This window comes from Falco biarmicus, chromosome Z (genome assembly GCF_023638135.1).
Source record: "Falco biarmicus isolate bFalBia1 chromosome Z, bFalBia1.pri, whole genome shotgun sequence".
Lineage (NCBI taxonomy): Eukaryota > Metazoa > Chordata > Aves > Falconiformes > Falconidae > Falco > Falco biarmicus.
This window is the reverse complement of record NC_079311.1, coordinates 39,426,107-39,446,987: the sequence shown is the minus strand read 5'-3', so window position 1 is coordinate 39,446,987 and position 20,881 is coordinate 39,426,107. Positions and strand designations below refer to the sequence as shown.

Here is a 20,881-nt window from a genome sequence, read left to right as displayed (position 1 = left end):
GGGGCCCACACTGGGACCAGTGCTGCTCAATATCTTTATTAATGACATAGACAGTAGGATTCAATGCATACTCAGCAAGTTTGTGGATGACACTAGCTGAGTGGTGCAACTGATTCACTAGAGGGAAGGGATGCCTTCCTCTAAATAAAGAGACCTTGATAGGCTTGAGAGATGACCCTGTGGGAAATTCATGAAGTTCAACAAGGCCAACTGCAAGGTTCTGCACCTGCATCAGGGCAGTCCTTAGCATCAGTACAGATTTGGGGATGACTGGACTGAAAGCAGCCTCGCAGAGAAGGACTTGAGAATATTGGTGGATGAAAAATAGGCTATGAGCTGGCAATGTGTGCTTGCAGACCAGAAATGCAATCATATCCCGGGCTGCACAAAAATAACTGGTTGAGTGGTGATCTGCCCCTCTTCTCCACTTTCATGAGAGCCCACATGGATTATTGCATTCAGCTCTGGGGTTCCCAGCAAAAGACAGACATGAAACTTTTAGAGCAGGTCTAGAAGAGGGCCACAAACAGAGTCAGAGAACTGGAACATCCGTTTTATGAAGAAGGGCTGAGAGAGTTGGGGCTCTCAGCCCCAGAAAAGGCTCTGAGGAGACCTTACTGCAACCTTTCAATATATAAAGGCATTTTATAATAAAGGTGGAGATATATTTTTTACAAGGGTCTGTATGACAGGACAAGGAGAAAAATTTTAAACTGAAAGAGGGTAGATGAGATTAGACATATGGAAAATGTTGGGGTTTTTTATGATGACGGTGGTGAGACATATTAGAACACATAACCTCAAGTTGTAGATGCCCCACCACTGGAAGTCGTCAAGATTAGGTTGTATGAGGCTTTGATCAATCTGATCTAGTGAAAGATGCTCCTGGTGATGGCACAGGGATTGGAACTACATTTTCTTTTAAGGTCCTTCCCAACTCAAACCATTCTGTGATTCTGTGATGTTATACATCAGCCTATTAAAAAAATTACAGTTGAAATATCCCACCCAATTCTCTTTCAATTAATCCCCTTTAATACCTACTTTTGTAAACAATGATAGGTCAGAAATTGACTTAATTATGATTCTCTGTTGTGATATTGAACTGAGGATTTCATGAAGTCCTATTTTCTAGATAAGATTACATATAGGAGAGGGTATATTTGGAACTGATATTTGTGTGTATGTGTGTGTGCATGCATATATATGTGTAGACATAAAATTAAATATTTTTTACTAAAAACAAGACTACTTTTATTACTATAAATTTTATAATAAGATTATTTTTATTATTATAATTAGAATTTCATAAGCATTTTGGTCTGTTTTCACTTTAGTTGAATGTAGATAGAGGTCAGACAAAACCTGGTGAAGACTTACTGCATCCCACCCAGTGGCATGATGGGCTTTTACAAATAATGCTTTGCTTGTCAGTAGGAGATTCTTTGGGAAAACGTAACAGTGTTTTCTACTGTCACAGCCAGGACAGAATTTCTGGGTCTAATACAATGGCAGACACACTGATTCACCAAAGCTCTTATGTTATTCCCAAAGGTACTATACAAAAAGTGGTAGATATATGAATCCTGGAGGGGCATCTCATGTACATAGAAATAAAATTCCTTTAAACTAAATCACATACAACTGAATATGAAGAAAACTCTTCTTTGATCTTCTGGTTTAGGGTAGGTATTATATAAAACATGTAGATAGTCTCCCCTATAAGCCTGGGGGAGCAAGATAAAGTAATATATCATCTATATTAAGTTGAGATGAAAACTCAATTTCTTCTATGTCACTTATCACAATTTTCTGAATTTATTTCTACAAAAAGCCTTTGTTAACACTTCAGCTAACTTAAAGATATTTTTAAAGAATGGGAAACCATCACTCCTTTGCACAGAGTTTACCGACCAAATTTTTAAGCACCAAATATTTAGAGAGGGAGGCAGTTAATTTCCCAGATCTTGTTTTGGATCATGGTTCATAATTTCTGTTAAAAATTGCTTTTATTAAAAATAAACAGAATTGCTTTCAGTAATGGTGATAACCTGTGTGCCATATGAAATTATAAACATTTAATATATATAAACTAAGATACAATTATTTAAATAATCCTATTTATTCTACATTTAGCCCAAGACCACTTGTGAAAAGGTGAAAATAATCACTGTAACTCAAATTGTTGAAAAGGTCATTGCAGCCTTAGTTACTATATATTACAAACTATAACCAACTCTGTTTTCATACTCTTGCAATAGCAAGTGCTATTAGAGGAAGAATGCACAAATGGACCTCTGCTTGATATGGGAATGTAGCAACACAGACTTTAACATCTTTGCTGGTGACATGAAGAGTGCGATTGAGTGCACTCTCAGAAAGGTTGCTGACATCAAGCTGTCGGGTGCAGTTGACATGCTCGAGGGAAGGGATGCTATCCAGAGGGACCTTGACAGGCCTGAGAAGTTGCCCCATGTGAACCTCATGAACTTCAAGGCCAAGTACAGGGTCCTGCACCTGGGTTGGGGCAAAACCAAGCACAAATACAAGCTGGATGGAAAATGGATTGAGAACAATCCTGAGCAGAAGGTCTTGAGAGTTGGTGGATGAGAAGCTTAACATGACCTGGCAATGAGCATTTACAGCCAGAAAACCAACTGTATCCTGGACTGTATCATAAGAAGTGTGAGCAGCAGGTCAAGGGAGGTGATTCTCTCCCTCTGCTCCACTCTGTTGAGACCACACCTGGGGTACGAGTTCAGCTCTGGGTCCCCCAAGAGCTTATGTCCCATAAGAAGGGTATGAAGCTGTTGGATGGAAGGCGTCCAGAGGACGGCCACAAAGATGATAAGAGGGCTGGAGAACCTATCCTGTGAAGTCATGCCGAAAGAGTTGGGGTTATTCAGCTTGGAGAAGAGTAGGCTCTGAGGAGACCTGATATCCACCTTCCAATACCTAAAGGGAGAAAGCTGGAGAGGGACTTCTTACAAGGACATGCAGTGATAGGATAAGGGGTAATGGCTTTAAACTGAAAGAAGGTAGATTTAGAACAGATATAAGAAAGAAATTCTTCACTGTGATGGTGGTGAGTCACTGGAACAGGTTGTCCAGAGAAGCTGTGGATGCCCATCCCTGGAAGTGTTCAAGGCCAGGTTGGATGGGGCTTTGAGCAACATGCAGTGGAACCTGCCCTAGGCAGGAGGGTTGGAATCAGATGTTCTTTAAAATCCCTTCCATCCCAAACCTTTTTATGATTCTATGATGCTATGAAATTACTTTAGAGGAAAAAGAAATAGCCTATAACTTTTCACTAGCACCACAACTTCCTCTATCATATTTTTGCAATGTAATGAATGTGAAAATAAGAAGATCTTAAGAACTTTAGTTCAGGCTATTTTATGTTAACAAAATAAAAAATGGTAATTGTAGCTAGGTACATTCCATTTTGATCATTACTACAGAGAAAGACAAATTATGATGAGTCATCGCTAGACAAAATATTTCGTCATAGCTTAACTTGTTTCTAAAAAAAAGTAACTCAAGCAAAGTTTGTGTTTACATTACCTTATCCCTAACATCAAAAATGTATTCACAGTTTTTCGAGTATGATTAATAGTATTCTGTGTAATAGTAATTTGTGTATGATTTCACAGTGATTTCTTTTTTCTGAGAGTAAAAATAAAAACCCACCAAAAAACAAAGAGTGGTGTTTCATAATGCTTGATTGCAAAATGAAAGAAAGAAGTGTGAAATTATTTTTAATGGAACCCACTCAATTACTTTTCAGGAAGCACTTACCCATGATTAGATTTGTATTTCAACCAGACTGAAGATTCTGCCTTGGTTGTGACTTAGTGTCTTATTAAATCCAAGACAACAAATGCCCTTCAATGAGATTAGGATATTCGTTTTTATGTGATGTGGTGACATTTTGATCGATGTTTTAGCTAGTCCTGTGGAGTACCACTTACCTAAAATTTTGCCAAGTGTGAGAGACTTGATTGCATTGAATTCTGTGCCTGAAGACAGAATAAACTTCATTTTTTCATTTTGGTTAACCTGCAGAATGTTGCGGTGAAGAACAAAGTAGAATAATGGAAAAGATATTAGTTAAATTTTGCAAAAAAACCTCCAGATAAGATCAAGGTTGGAAATAAAAGGAGCTGAGGGAAGAATTTGTTAGTTATAGAATAAAAAGTAATCAAGAAGTAGGTGATCAGCTTCCTCAGATAGATCACTGATTATATCAGTGATACTTCTAAGCATTTCACTTTTTATTTATACTATTGATTTGGCTGATCCCTTCTTTTTCATCTAGAAATGAATGAAAATGGTAAACCTTCGAAAACATGAAAAAGGCTCTTTTCATTTAAAAAGGCACTTAACACTTAGTTCCTAAAGATCAAATATTATACTGTAAATGCTCTGCCCCCCAGCGTATCTCTAGAACTACTCCCCTTCAGGCCTTATAACATAATTAAGCAAACTCAGCTCTAACCTCAAAATACCAGCTAGTAACATCCACGTGTTTTTTTTTTATTTTAATTTAAAAAATTAAACTTCTTTACATGTTAGTATCTACTATTAGCAAATCTTGTATTTTTATTTCATCATTACATTTCCACAAAAAAAAACCCCAAATATTTTCCTTAATAGTTACATTCTTTTGATGTAAAAAGGACTGAAAAAAATTAGACAAATAAGCTTAAATTATTATCTACATGGAAATATATTTCTGTGATAGTTTGATATATAATTTGAAACAAAAAACAAAATGCAAGACCCAAAACAAATCAAAGAAGTCATACATATTTCAGAAACTGTGAAAATTAATCATCAAACAATGAATTGTGTTTTCACATGAGATGATGAGGAGGTATTGACCTTCTGAAATAGACAAAATGAACACCAAAGAGATCATCTAACATAGATTTTCACTGAGCATTGTGAGTCCACTAACTTTTGACCTATTTACTTGAGACACTAACACGGTTTATTTGGGGGCAATTGCCTCATTGTAGCTATTTGCATCATTTTGCTTTGGATCTTCTACCTTTTTATGATAATTTACCTTTTTTTTTTTTTTTTTTTTTTTTTTCCCCCCTAATGGAATTACCTCTACAATGAGCATTTCCTCTTCTCTGTTAATCTTCACGTGTTGCAGTTGTCCATCAGCCATGCTTTTGATATTGATGCTGAATACATCAGGATCTTGATGACTATCTAGCTTGTATCTAATCTGTAAACTTCCTGTAGGGATAAATAGAGCAAAAGGTATGGTATGCTACATACACAATGGACAGTGTAAATCATATACAGTGCCTTTTGCTTCACAGGTGCATTTGAAGAGCAAAACAAATGTTTATTTAAGGAATTAACTCTGAGGAATTGACATAAGTAAGAAATGAAAGAAGGCAACAGGAAAAGTAATAGAAATGTTGGAAATAGGATACAGTGGCAAAGATGGCTATAAACTCATAAACCTGAATGATGAGTTAAAATTTGTGCAGAAATTTTAGTAAGTAAATTTGTAATTCAGTTGAGAAACACTTGGTCTGTTAGCTTACATGAATGCAGTTTACCAAATAAAATTCAGTACCTTACAAGTACTGTTCTTGGATAATATTTACACTGTCTGGACCTGTCAACCTCTGACCAGCTGACAATTCAAGTGGGATGCAGTTAATAACTTCTAGCTCATTTTCTGTTTCTTGTTAACTACCAGCATACTGGTTTTATGCATATAATCACAGAGAGACTCTCTCACAGTGGAACACAGAGGCAGTGTGGTATCCTTGTTAGAGATTCCCTCCCAACTGTAGATGAACTACAACTTTCTACTTGCTTTTGAAAGCAAGATCTAGGCCACTAAAGACTAAAACATGTTCCACCTCACATGACGTGGAGGATACTACAGTTATTCTACATCCAAATTGGTACTTGGGAAAACACAGAACCTTCTTTGAGCACAGAACCACTGTGATCGCAAAGATTCAACATAGTCTGTGCAGTTTTCTTATTAAAAAAAATAAATATCTAGACATAGAAGAAAGAATGAAAAGGAAACATCCAACTAACACTTAATGTTCAGCTTGAACAGAATGTTATATGTATTTTCACAGGTACATAAGTGAATTTTCATAGGTATATAAGTAGCTTATTAAGTTAGTTGAATGAAATGACCTCTGATTAATTTGGAAAATGGATAATGCACTTTCAAAAAGTAGTTTATTTCATTTATAATGTGGATGGCAATCAATATACTGCTTGAGTAGCACACAAATCAGACACATTTTGAGATTAATTTCAAAACTTTTAAAAGTAGGATTCCAAATATTTTACTGCATTCCTAAAGGTTTTCCAGAAATAATTATTTTTGCCAACATGATAAAAATAAAAACAGTCATAAAAGTTGAAATGACAGTTGGAGGAATATTTCTTATGTGTAAAGTATTGCTTGGTGCAGTTCTAAAATAAATATACCATCTAATGCAACAACAGGACAACACTTAGTTTTTGATTCAAATCTGATAAATTCAGCCCAAATCTGAGTTGACAGTTATGACATTCATTAGTATTTCTAAATGGTTTATCTGAACACTTACCATTTCTGGTAAGAATAATGGAGAGGTATTCATTGTAGAAGGAGCTGACATAAAGCAGCAAGCTTGGTGTCCGTGTTGTTCGGAAGGCAAATGTAATTGCTTCCTGGTTCAGTGTCATGTCAGCATAGAAAGAAGAAGCATGAGAACTGGAATTTTTAGCTAAGGTGTAGTATTCTTGAAAATTGTATGTCACAGAACTGCCAGTCCCAAAATAGGCAGAGATCTCTGAAACAAAAAGTAATTCAGTTTTTAAATATCAAACAGGACTAACGCTCTTCTTTCTTCTTTCTGCCACAGAACAAAATAAAATGTATTCTTAACTATTGTGATAGATGTGAAAAAGACATATCAATGGAACTAGTTAGAGAAAAATTAGACCCAAAAGCCCTTTTAGGCATGTGTCTTAAGTATCACTTGCATGAAGAAGTGGTTCTTTTTGTCTCGTTTTAAACAGTTTTCTGCTTTTTCCCTATTAATCTATGTCTTCAAGGCCAACATGTCCTTTTTTGTGTGTATACTACTCCTACAGAGACATGGGTATAGCAGTTTGAATCCCAGCACATTGATTAGACTTGGCCACACCTGAAACATATATGTGGGAAAAGAAACTGGTCAGGTGGGTGAAAGAAAAGGATTATACGAACTGGATTATGTTATTCTTATGGTTGAATCACTCAGAGAGGGCTTCTGTATCTCTGTGATACAGTAATTTCTGCTACAAGTAGAATTGCTTTAAACTGTCCTGTTTTCACACACAAACTCCACACTTCCGAAAAAATTCTAGAAATTTCTGTATTCTGGTCCAGTGTCTTTGACAGACGGTGACTGAATGTTATTACCATAGATGATCTCACACTTTGACTAACAGAAGCCACTCTGCCTGTGAAGACTCCATAAACATGGAGTGTGACCATTAGTCTCTTTTCTTGTTTGCAGGGAAAAGGAAAGTATCATTCCTCACTCAGTGGCATTAGCTCCACAGCAATAGGTATAGAAGGACTTCACAGGAGTACTTTATTCTTGAGGTGGCAGTGGTGGCAGGAAAGATGTGTTCATTAATTCAAAGGAACATGGAGTTACGGCATTTAAGCCACCGATAACTTTGCAGAATTATTTAATATATGGAGGAAACAAGTCATTTTTAGCAGACCAGAATTATATGCAACCAAAAGTTCTAGATAAACTTTTGTTCTTAAAATTCAAACTTGATGAAGTGTGATGGTCTATTGGTATGACACGATCACCAAAGAACTCCTTTTAAATGGCTGAAAACATGGGCTCAGACCTGTTTCTGCTGATCTCATTTTCTTGCAGTAGAAAGAAGTGTAAAGTTCTTCTGTTTCTTTGTTTCCCAAATTTAGTCTTGATTTTGAGATTAAGACTTGAAAGACTGAAATCTAAATGCTTATTCATAAAGTTATAGTTCCTACATTTAATATAATATAAAAGAATCAAAGGAATTACATAACACTGAAAAAAGGATGCTGATCCTCTCAGGTATGTGATTCCTGCTTTAAATAATACATAATGAACATATCCCTGTAAGACAGTGTTTAGCAAAACTTACACTTATTGAACACATTCAGCTGAATGTTTCTTTAAATTAAGTAAAAAATAAATATTTTGCAAGCATTTAGACTTATGTTTAAAGGGATGTAAAGATATTGTCCTGGACTGTATGGTCCTGTTTTCCATAATCAATAAAGCTAAAAGACACGCTTGCCTTTCTTACAGAATGGCCCACCATAGGCAGAGAAAGTGCAGTCACAGGAGAATCCACTGTATTTCTCTCTACATTTTCCACCATTCTGGCACAGGTTACCATAGCTGCTACAATGTCCAGGACATCCTGATTCAACTCCTGGTGTTATCTTTGCTCTCTCTTCAAGGTCAAGGGCCATTCCATTCAACTGTAATGAACGAATGCACCCCAAAAATCCTTTCTGCCTGGATGCTGTCCCACCTGAAATAAATTCATATAAGCTTTTAAAAATTTTAAAGAATTGATATGTAAAAACCTTTTTATGTTTTACAGGCCCTGAACAATCTACCATGAATTTCCAAGATATAAGCCTATACATGTGAAAATATTTAGACATAGCTTTAAAAGTATATCTGATCTCTTTTATTGTGACTAATTACAGGAAACCCTTGAAGTTTTTAACTGAGGAAAAATTTTTTGCACCATAGGATACCAAGCAACTATGCATACTACTTTTAATTCACAAAGCATAACATGAGACGAGACGAGACGAGACGAGACGAGACGAGACGAGACGAGACGAGACGAGACGAGACGAGACGAGAAGAGAAGAGAAGAGAAGAGAAGAGAAGAGAAGAGAAGAGAAGAGAAGAGAAGAGAAGAGAAGAGAAGAGAAGAGAAGAGAAGAGAAGAGAAGAGAAGAGAAGAGAAGAGGAGAGATAAAAAAAAGGGGAAAAAAAGGAAAAAAGGGGGGGAAAAGGGAAAAAACCCAAGAAAAAATGAAGAAAAAATAAGAGAAGAAAAAGGGAAAAAGAAAAAAGTGGACTTAAGAGTGATAAGCTGTACAGTTTTACTCTTTCAGTATCTTACTGACTGATAAACTGATCTGTGTGTCTGTCTGTCTGTCAGTCACATGGCATGGATCATGATACCCTACAGCTGGTGTCTGGCTTAACATATTTTGTCTCATACTGGAATCTGTGCCCATTCTTTAGTAAAAGGAAAACTCATCCCCCTCACTACAGAGGAATACCTATCAGTATATACCTCACTATCAAACATATGTGATAAAGATACAGGGCAATCCTAAGACTAACAACAATTGTTGCTTCATCTGTTTTCACTTGTGTTTATTTTTGGCATCCTTCCTGACAGCTAGCATTTTATTCATCCTGATTGCTTAACAAGGTGTGCAATCTACATATCATCTCTCCTGTCTTTTGCTGCACAACATACTCTGATATTTGTCATCTCTTGTCTTTTAAAAAGTAGAAGTGGAAAATACTCCACAAGATGTAAGATTGCTAACTATAATTATCATGTGTTTCCATTTAACTTTTGGGTAAATATTTCCATGTGATCATGCATTTTGATCCTTTTCTATTTCATAGTTTGTAAAATCATTGGTGTTTCATGGAAAATCTTGACATAGCTGTTGTTATTTAAAGATATAATGGCACAAAACCACCTAACAACATGAAGATTTTATGTTATCTCTGCTAAAATGAGCAGTTTTAGACTTTAGTTCTTCTGAATTCTTTGGAAAACCAGATTTTATACAACTAAAAAGTAAAGAAAGAGGGGGTTAGGCTGAAGGAGTCACAGTCCCAGTAGGGTGGTAACTGACTGATGGGTAACTATGGCAGGTACTAGGTAGGTGAACGAGATGACATTTGAGTAAGGAGAGCCTCTGCTAACATCACTCTTAGGACACTGTATGTTTAATTTTTCTCTAGATCCTTGCACTGGCCTGAGCAGGCACTTCTGAGTCTGTACCAGTGGACTGTTAGTGGAAAGAGTCAAACAGTAAGTCTCATTATTCCCTCCACTGAAGAAAATTGTATTTCATTGAAGAGAAGAAATTATCTTATTATTAGTTGGAGTTATAAAAATTTGTATTATCCAAAACACGGGTTTAACTCAAACACAAAATAACCTAGACACCATATTGATCCACATGGCAGTATTGCAACCGCAGAAACATTACCAAAAAAAAAAATCTTACTGCAGTAACAGCAAACCCTCACAAATTATATTCAGAAAATGCGTAACAGAAATGATTCATAGGAATCACTATCATTTGCCATGTCACACTTTAAAAACACTGTTTTACCTGAACAAAAATAACAAAAATACCATTTTTATTAATTCTGCTCCAAACTATTTCAAAATAATTGTACAAACTCATCAGGGATTTCAAGGTACACAGTATAATAGTGAATGTTATTTCCATTTACTCCCAGGATCTTCAAGAATTTTCAGAAAGGAAAAGAAACCTACAACACCAGAAGCAAAACAACAGACTCACTCTCCTAATACAATTATTCACCTGAACATTATCTGAAGAAAACAAGATAGACAGCTTGCTTCTCAATAGGTCAAAGCAGTTTTTAAATTGTCAGCTCCATACAGAAGATGTATGTATATGAATTTACTAGAATTTATCAATTATTTGACAGAAAAAAAATACTCTATTCAATGGCCGATTACTACATAAATAATTGCTAGAAATTGAAAATGTCAATACAAGTTAGTACAGTATTTATTTTGTAGAAGGCTTAGAATTACAGATCAATAAATTGTCCAAATAATTAGAAAATTGTTTAGACTTGACATTACCATAAACACCTGAGAATTAGACCATTTCTTAGTCTTGCTTCACAGATCAAACCTTGCAAATTCAAACTGTTTCTATAAGAGCAGTTACATAGTAAGTCAAGTCAGAGGACAGCAACATAATTTATTGCAGCGTAGTAAACAGGAATCTCCCAGCCCTTCTGTTTAGTTCTAGTCCATTACTGTGAACATAAACTAATTTAAGACTTTCTCTAGCTCTACAATAGCTAATATCTTGGATGTCTTCTCAGTTATAAAATCCTTCTCCATGCTTTTAATCAAAATATAAAATTTTTCACTGTTTGGTCTAGTCTCCACCTGCTACCTTTGATACCTTTTAAGGCACAGGTCAGAATTACAATCCCAACATACAAGGGTTCCCTGTCCATTTAATTTTTTCCTAAGGATCCACAGTTTCCCTAGCTACAGTTTCAGAACACCATTCCCCTTAAATGCACTCCTTCCCAACACACAGCAAACAAAATATATATTCATATAGTATGATGTGTCTCACAGCCGATCTAGACAAAGTTCTGTTTAAAAGTAGAGCAGGCATTACATGATCTTATACTGTATACCATACATATACACCAGAAACTTTTAAGTTCATAATATGGCGCTATTACAGTAGGAACACTACCATGTACATAACACAAAACTCTACATAGCTATATAATAGCTAAGTAAACATTAATTAGTTTTTTGTTATTCTATTTCTGCTTTTCCAGTGTTTTATCCAAATACATTAATGTCATATTTTCTAAAGTACAAAGGCAGAAACATTCAGGTAAACTTCTTCCTTTGAAGCTTTCACAGTTTAGACAGAACTAACCATAGATCTGAATTTCTCCTGGTTGTGTGAAATCAAAGAATAGTCCCTTGCTCCTGTTTCCAATACTAAGTAAACACAGTCTGATTATTTCATTAAATGTGTTAGCAAAGGGCAGAATAGATCACAGATTCACAGAATTGCAGAATGGTTTAGGCTGGAAGAGACCTTTAAAAATCACCTCTAGCCCAACCCCCCTGCCATGGGCAGGTGCACCTTTCATTAGATCAGGTTACTCAAAGCCCTGTCCATCCTGACCTTCAACACTTCCAGTGTTGGGACACTCACAACTCTTCTGGGCAACCTGAGAAGTTGTGGAAGAAGAGAAACAACAAAATTTCCTTGAAATTACAGCAGTTACACATCTTCCTTCAGCAGATGACATCCTCTCAAAAAATTACACAAATGGTGGTCCTTTACTTGTTCTTCAAACAAACCTCAAAAGAAAATTTTAGTTGAATCTTGTCCAACAGTTAACCATAGGAATAAGGCACTGAATTTGTAATCTCAAAATAGAGCTACATAGCCATGGATTTTTATACAAAGAGTCTCATCTCATCCTACAAACTACTTTCAAAAGATCCAGCTGCCATTATTTTTTGCTTCACCCACCCACCCACACCCACACCCTTTTCTTATTTTCATGATGATAACTAGGAAAAATTATGTTAAATGAGTGGAGTGCTTACCCACAAAAAGCTGGCTGTTGAGCTGCAAGCGAATATGCCCATCAAGTGGAGCACCATGAGACCTTCGAGGAAGCTGATCTACTTGTAAGGATGCCTCTTTGATGTTTCGTTCAGCCTTTACATAGTGCCACTGGTTGTCATTTAAGGAAGTGAGTGATTGCACTCTAACTTCACTAGGTCCATTTCCAACATCAAATGAAAAAATTACTTCAGATGGAGCTATAAAGAGGACAGTAATAAAAGATATTTAAATTATTTCACCATTATTTGGGTCAAAAAATCATTAAGTGGCAAAACAAGTTACTTTAAGGCCTAGACTACTATTTCATGGGATAAGAATAAGACATTGTTTTAGGGGAATTTTACTTCAGGATACCTGTCCTCAAAGTTCATTATTCCTACTCACTGACAGTGAGAACAAAGATTTGTCCACAGCATGGAAATCAAATTGTCTGTGGGCCCCTGGAGAGAACAGTAGTCAGGAAACAGTGAAATGTGCCAGCTTCATTATTTTTCAGTTTGGATAAAAGGCATTTTTGCTTATATGCTAATTGATTACCATTGTTACTGTATTTAATTAATCACCACTATAATAAAATCAAAATCTTCTACTGTCTCTTTGCTTTTGTTATTTTTCACATGATTTCTGCAAATATTAGAGGGAAAATTTTGATGTAGTTTATAAAACTATGTATGCAGTGAATTAAAAATTGAGTAATTCCTAGGCAGCTTTCACTTACATGTCTTTATAGTTTGCTTAGAAAATCATAACTGAATCTTTGTAAGTCAAAAAAATAAGATGAAGAATATGCCAGACATTGAAGATTTGAAATTTATGAATATTCTTTCTGAAACTATTTCTTTCTCATATTCAAGAAAAATTGTGTGTGAAAATAAATAATCCCTAAACAAGGGGTTACAATCATTTTGAATTATTAAGGATTTGTTTAAAGGACTAGAGGCCTGAGAAGATTCCATGAATCTAAAAGAACATTTCCCATTTATGTCACTGGACTTTGAGAGAAAAACAAAGCAATTAGTAGTTGAGGGAAATATATCAGCTTCAAATAACATTTTCAAGGATGAATTTACAAATTAAAAAATATAATTTAATTAAATATTTTTATTTTCTTTTCACTTTCTAAAGATACAATAGACTTTTTATATCATTTAGATCCACTTTGGCCAACCTTTAGACTGAGTAATGCCACATGCTTGCAATCCCTTAAGCGCTAAATCTGGTTGCAATAAAGTATTTTTCTAGAACAGATGAACCTGGGAGACAAAAGTAAAATGAAAAATATACAAAGCATTTTGCTTCCCAAATAAAATAAGGCATAATGTGCAGTCAATTGTTAAACAGAAAACCTTTTGTAATAAATTATTTCTTCTGTTTAAAAGTAATCAGTATTTTATACAGTAATATGAAATAACTAATGTTTAAAACCGGTTCCTCAGTAAAATGAATTTCAGGATAGATTTGTCTTATTTGGACAAAGTTGAGAGCTCAGTTCCCCCTTACTGAGGGGTAAAATAAAAATAAAAAAATAAAAATAAAAAAAACAAACCCCAAAACAACCACACAGTAGGAGAACAAAACCAACAGAAACTCCACGTGATTGGGCAAGAGAATTTCTGCTGAATGTTACCTGCTGTAAGGAGGTGTTTGTAATCCTCTGGACACTGTTGAAGTGAAGCCTGAAAACACAAATTCTGCTTTGAACTCACTGAATGTGCCTATTAAATAACATATCAGAATGACAGATCTGATAAATATTACTACTGTTTAGATTTTAAAGGCAAGAAAAAACCATAATTTTGAAATAACCACTGAAATAGCGAATTATGTTAGTATCACTAAAAAAGTAATACATTCTTGAAAAGAGGGAGCCAGTCCCAGAAGTTCCAGAGATGAAAGTCCTGATAGCAAGGATGACTTTATGGTCATCTTTTGCAAGTGTCTGAAGACTGACTAGAATATGTAAGAAAAAGTGAAAAATATAATCAGTTAACATTCTGTAATATTTGAAATAATTCTGCTAAAACCAACTACAGTGGTTTACAAATTTGGAAGAAATTTGGCATTTATAAGCACAGTGGTCAAACCACCTAAAGAAGGCCATAGTATGTGAAGAGATGCTAACTGAGTTCTAAAATTTGTCCTCTTGTAACAAAGGACTGAGACAAAGAACATTTCCATCATTCCTGGGCACCAGGGGAGGGTATGTTCAGGAGTTACCTTCTGGTGCAAAAAACCTTTGTGGGCCTTACCTACCTTGGTGTTACTCAGAGATTTTCCAAACACTGCAGGGACTCTTGTGGCCCTAGTGCATTCAAACATAGGCAGAGCGCAGCTATAGATTGGCAAAGTGGAGCAGAAAATGTAGTTGATGGTAATCATGGAAAGTGGTCAGTGGCTAAGTGTGGCTAAAATGACTGACAGATAGCACAGTCAGTCATCAAGAACCATTCAGAATATCAAGGCTGAGCGTCACATGCAGAAGCAGAAAGTGATTACCAAGTAATATGCTACAGAATACAAAATGCGAGCACTTTCCATAAAGGAAACAATTTAATTCCACTCATCACTCATCCTGGACAGTAAATTGCAAATTTGGGCAGACAAAGCCCAACAGCAGCTGTATACTGACTTTTCAGAACTATTTTGAAAGCAACTGCAGAAGACTTTCCAAATAAACCATAGTGTTTTCAACCATACTTTAAATTTCTGTTTAACTTGTTGTTTTTAAATAGGAACCATCCTTCAGTAAACACTCAGTATAAAGGAGTTACACAGTCTTTTGGCTAAAGGATGTAACCTGCAAGTTACCTGTAAATACAAGTATTTAATAGAGTGTACCATTCACAGTTGAAGCAGCCTTGCTGTTTTCAGCGTCTACTTCTATAGAAGATTACAGGAACTCAGACAAAAATTCAAAGACCTAAGTATTTTATAATTCTGTCAGGGGGAAAAAAACCACAAACCAGAACAAAACCTACTAGCCAGTATCTTCTTCAAGACAATAAACTTTTCCTGTGTTTGTAAAATGGTTAGGTTGCACATCTCCATTTTTACTATCTTCTTCACACCTTCTATTAAGATTCCTGATCTGACACTTTTTCTTGTCAAACTTAAACTTACAGGTCTAAAGATCATTATGTCATAAATAAAAGAATTAGATATAAAACTTGAGAACAACCAACAAAATGCTAAGAAAAGTCATTGTGTTTACAAGTATGGAATGCCAAATATTAGTGATGTAATGAGTTTTAAATAATTTCTAACACTTCCTCGTCTTAAACACAGACACCTGACATCTTCATTATTGTTATTTTTTATTATGCAAATCAAATATATTGATTTATGTGGAGCTATGAATAGAATATCAAGTGTAGGCTGGTGATTTGCATTTACATTTATTATAAAAGAGTACATGATAATGAGATCTAAATGATCTAAAAGAAATGTTCAAGTTGATAAAATATTTTTGTTTGTTTTCTTTTTTTTTTTTTCTTTTTACGTTTTTGTTGGGGGTTTTTTTGTGTGTGAGAAATATACTTTTGATGGAAATGTATATTGCTCATTTCTGACTGATATTACCTTCAGTGCAAACACACAATTCTGGCTCCACTACAAACAATGCTACCTCTGATGTAAAGAAAAGGATAAGTTTGTCTATCCAATGAATCAAGATGTTTCTGGAAGTCAAGAAACATCTCTGCAATACTGAGATAAACCTTGTTTTTAAAAAGCTGAAAATACAGTCCAATTCAGCCTTTCACTTTCTATCATGCCTGACTAGTCACAAATCATATAAAAACCATAAACATACAGTAGTTTGGATGATTATGAATTAATGGGACAAGTGACACGAGTTTGTCTGAATATTAATATTCTAAAGAAAGAGTTATGGTCTTCTGCCAACTGTCTGAATAAATTTAGTTATCAATCAGAAGTATTCCTTTAACGCTTCCATGATTTAACTGTTTATTTTGAAAATGAAAAATCATTTATCACGCAAGAACATCATCATTGCTTCAGGCATTCTCCACTGAAGTGCTGTCCCCATGTATTTTCTGTATTGGATGACACTAAGGTTATAACTCTACTGTATTTTCACCTGTTCACACAGCTTTAACAGAAGGCAGTTCATGTTCTTGGTAACCATGGTAAAACCTCTGTTGAAAACAGGATATCTTTCAAATACAGCACTACAGTTTGAGATAATGCAAACCAAATTGATTAAGCGTTACACGATATTCTATAATTAAATTGCCTGCAGAAGAGCACAGTAGGTGTTTTCCTGTTTGTTTCAATAATCTAAGACATTAACATTGGCAAAAAAACCCCAAGGAAGCAGAATATTTTACTTTTTAATAAAGATGCATTACTGTTTCTAGAGTAATCGTTTGCATTGTATGATATATATATACACACATACATATATATATTAATTTGTAGTCTTCAGTGGAAAATACTACAATGGATTTGTAAAAACTTGAAGAACAGTCTAATCCCAAGGTACAAAGAGTTCTAAAGAACTCTCAAAGGCACCTGTCAAGTATAAGACGTTTTAATTGATATACCATTTAAAATTAAACCAAAAGTTTTTTGAAACGGTACTTCATCCTGTTAAATTTTCTCTCTTTTAATAAAGACCAGTATAAAACCAAAACAATGAGTCAACTAAGATAAAGCTTCCATTCTACATTAGTCATCTTACTGAATTTAATGAGACATTTAATTTTCTCTTGTTCAACAAAAGCTGTAAAAGTCTAAAGATGTGGGTATGTAAGAGAAAAATAATTATGAGAAAGTGTGACTAAGCCAGGATACTGTGCCACATGAGGTCTGAGTCACACGTTGTGTCTGAGTGAATTTCCCAACAGCCAGATGTAATGCCTGGCCTTCAAATTTGGAGGGAGAGAATATGGTGACAAGGATACAGCGAACAAGACAAGGAGGAACAGCCTAAGCAGCCAGGGGCTGATTGCTGTGCTTTTGGACGAAGAACCCTGTGGGGCAGAAACTATCTTTGAATGGATATTTGTATACTCTCAGCGCCGGGATTTTTTTGGGAATGATAAAGTTCTGATAGCAGTAGTAACAGTCATAAAGCTAGAGAACAGCTCTAAAATATTTCCCCTTTAACCTAATTCTAATTTAGTCCACCTAAAATATAATAATAATAATAATAATAATTAATAATAATAATAATAATAATAGAAATGATAATAGATAAGAAATAATAATAAATAATAATAAATAATAATAATAAATAATAATAACAACAACAACCATCAGTCATGTTACTTACAGTATAACTCTATCCTTATGAAGTCCTGAATTCCCAGGTTTTCTAAAAACACTCCAGAGGAAGCAGTAGTTTTAAAGAAAAATGAGAAATCTGCACTGAGCTCTCCATGGAAGGTGGGGAAATGCAGGTAGGACGTCTCTGTGTTGAAGGATGCTGAATTCCAAAATGTTCCTGGTTGTCAATGAAAGATTAAATGATAGGTATGATGTTATCTAATATTGCCAGTACAAGTTTTATAACCAATTAAACAAAGGAAAGTGCCCAGGTGTAGGAAGGAGTTTCAATATTCAGAATCTAACTTCCACAGAAGCTTCCTGCTCAGTCTATAACACAAAAGTGGGAGTTCTAGAAGAAACAGAAAAATTATTCAGCAAGACTAGTTAAGTTAACCAAAAACCGATTAATGGGACATAAAATGAGCTAAACAGTCAAGTTATCCTGATGTATCTTTTCATGAAGTAAAGAAACACAGCAACTTTGAATGAAATACTATACCTACATTAGCTAGCATAAACTATAACTATGATAGTTAAGTCTATTTCTTACCGAACAAGGAAAATAGTTTTGTTATTGTTGTAGTCCAGTGAAGTTTTACTAGATGTCACAAAGACAGTAAGATGCAGCTCTTGGTAATTATGGTGGAAGGAATTCAAAACAAAACAAAACATTTTATGAAGGTATCTTCTACTTCAGTTGACTGCAGTTTAGGAATTCATCTCCATTCTTAATTACATGATAAATTCAATGTAATTGAGTTTTACTCAAACAAGGTTATGATAACAAACACAGATATTTTGCTGGTTTGATTTTTCTTTAAGCTGGCATTTAATCATGACTTGTTACACTTTGATCCTAATTGTTGAAAGGTTTATGTAAAAATTCTAATAAAACTTCTAATAAGACTATTATCTGCATTTATGGTGTTCAGCTAGAAGTACCTTGTTATTATTGCTGAATTCTTACAGATCTATCTGTATTTCTTCCTTAAGCTATATTGCTTTCTAAATCAAATGAGGCATTCAGTACCTTTCTGTCTAATTGAACATGGCCATTGCACATTCTCTTGATAATGCTGTGATCTGGGTCTAAACACTATGTAAAACTATGATTTTTGCTCCAGGCACTCTCTGTTTTTAGGGAGGGAGTAAAGACAGGAAAAAGAAATTTTTAAAAATTCTCTCTAATCTGCAAAATTAAACTCTGTGGTACAGCACACACAGAGGACTGCTCCACAGCCCAGTGAAATAAAATCCAAGTCTATTCCTCCTGACTTTTTAGCAGAGTTTTAATCATGGTTCACATCCTGCACCTAGAAAAACAACATGGCAGAATATCAATACGTATTCTGACAACTGCTTGCTGTGACACTCACCACTTGGGAGTACTGCCAGCCATCACAATTTAGATCAGCCATCATCACAACTTTTACATGGTAAGGCAGAGCTGTGAACAGTTTGCTCAGGCTGGGAGAGGAAAGCATAGCTTTGCACCTCACTCTCATGCTGCCTGATGGGCTCCTTATAGTTATTATCCTGTGCAAAGTGCTGTCAGCTGAAGGCAGTGGTCTTACATATTGGGTTCGATATTAAGTCCATGTTCCTCAACTCTTTCAGGTCATGGCTCCCACAGAGCAAACTTCACCACAGTTATGACTCAAGTATATAACAGCTATTTAAAAAACAATGGGCTGGCTGGTACTAGTAATTCAAACACAATAGGAAGTTTAATACCAGTAATTTATACAAAATTGGTAAAACATTGCTAGTAATTAGAAAAGAGACAATTGTGGCAATAACAGTCCAGTAAAGTAATGACACAATTAGCTTCAATGAAGCATTTGAATGATCTTTGTAAATCAGAATGGAGTCCTTCGGGGAGTGCAGGGATTCTTCTTCCTCTCTTGATTTCCTGTATTCTCTTATCTAGCTGTACTTTTCCTTAGCTCTGAAAATCGTGTGATTTATGAATCCTGAGCTACTTTATTGATAAAGTGGGTTAAATATAGATCTAGCAGAAGTATACTGCAAAGTATTTTATGCTGTTATAAATCAGAGTGGGAAAATAATTTCCTCACTTTACATTATCTGGCTCATAGTCCACTATTTAGTGTTCTGGAACTGCCAAACACCATGTAGTTAGGAAGTCAATAATATTTAGCATTTCATCTGAGTATTAAGACTGCAGTCTTCCTGTGAGTAAAAAAAGAAGACCATGTTTCTTATAAATAAAAAAGCAGCATATTTATATTGCAAAAAAATACTTTAGGTTTTGGCATATATGAACTAGTCTTGGCAACATGAAATTGTAAATTGAAAAAGGGACAAATGAGAACAAGACAGATACATTAGCCATTCTAATGATGCAAAGATAATAAAAGCGACTGTAGAAACAATTTGCAATTGCAAATTGTAGCACTCTTCAACTTTTTAATCAAAACTGAAATCTATTTTTTATTTGTATCCATTCTTCTTCATATCTCTAAGTGTTTCATCATTCATTCTTTCAGTGTGGAACTCCAGCAGGGGTAGTGAATGCTGAGGCAGAGAAAATAAAGATCTTATGTTGCTGAAAAATATTTATTGTCTAGTCTTCCCTCTCCCCCCAAAAAACCAAATTTCTAATTGACATGACACATAAAATAGTACCCACCTTTCATGGACTGATATAGTTAAGGCACACTGCTGTTAATTTGATGGTGATAGTTGTGTTTTCAAAACAGCTGTGAATATGACATGCAATGTGCCTTCCATCTTTTCTATATGCTCCCTCTTCCAGGAATTTTGTTAAACACTTAAATGGTACTGATAGAGCATCCAGCAGAGAGTGCTCTTGGCTGTAAAAGCCAGTTTCTGGTCTCTGTTATACCGACAGGATCTTTGAATTTCACTGGAATGCCACTGTGATCAGATTATAAAAGCACAGCAGTAGTAATGTAGAAGGTTAATACTGTAGAAAGTGTGCTTATTGTAAATTGTAGAGCCTATTAGCCTGTCTGATCTATACTACTGGGTTATCTGATCTTAGTTAATGATGTTACAAGTAGATGATCAGGATTTTACCTGGTGTCTTCGGTCTGCTCCTCTCTATCTGGCCTCTTAAACTGATCTTTAAGTTATATGATC

At 35.1% G+C, this 20,881-nt stretch overlaps 1 protein-coding gene across 1 annotated transcript in view; it reads right to left on the bottom strand.

Annotated features, from left to right (window-relative positions):
• Positions 1-20,881, bottom strand: part of CNTNAP4 (contactin associated protein family member 4) — a 261,580-nt gene that overhangs the window by 14,584 nt on the left and 226,115 nt on the right. Inside the window, exons 16-21 of the mRNA XM_056325765.1 lie at positions 17,760-17,930; positions 12,442-12,660; positions 8,329-8,568; positions 6,606-6,830; positions 5,117-5,250; positions 3,972-4,059 (exon numbers count right to left, since the gene is read on the bottom strand). Of these exons, the coding sequence (XP_056181740.1) occupies positions 3,972-4,059; positions 5,117-5,250; positions 6,606-6,830; positions 8,329-8,568; positions 12,442-12,660; positions 17,760-17,930 (1,077 nt within the window). The remainder of the gene's footprint in view (positions 1-3,971; positions 4,060-5,116; positions 5,251-6,605; positions 6,831-8,328; positions 8,569-12,441; positions 12,661-17,759; positions 17,931-20,881) is intronic.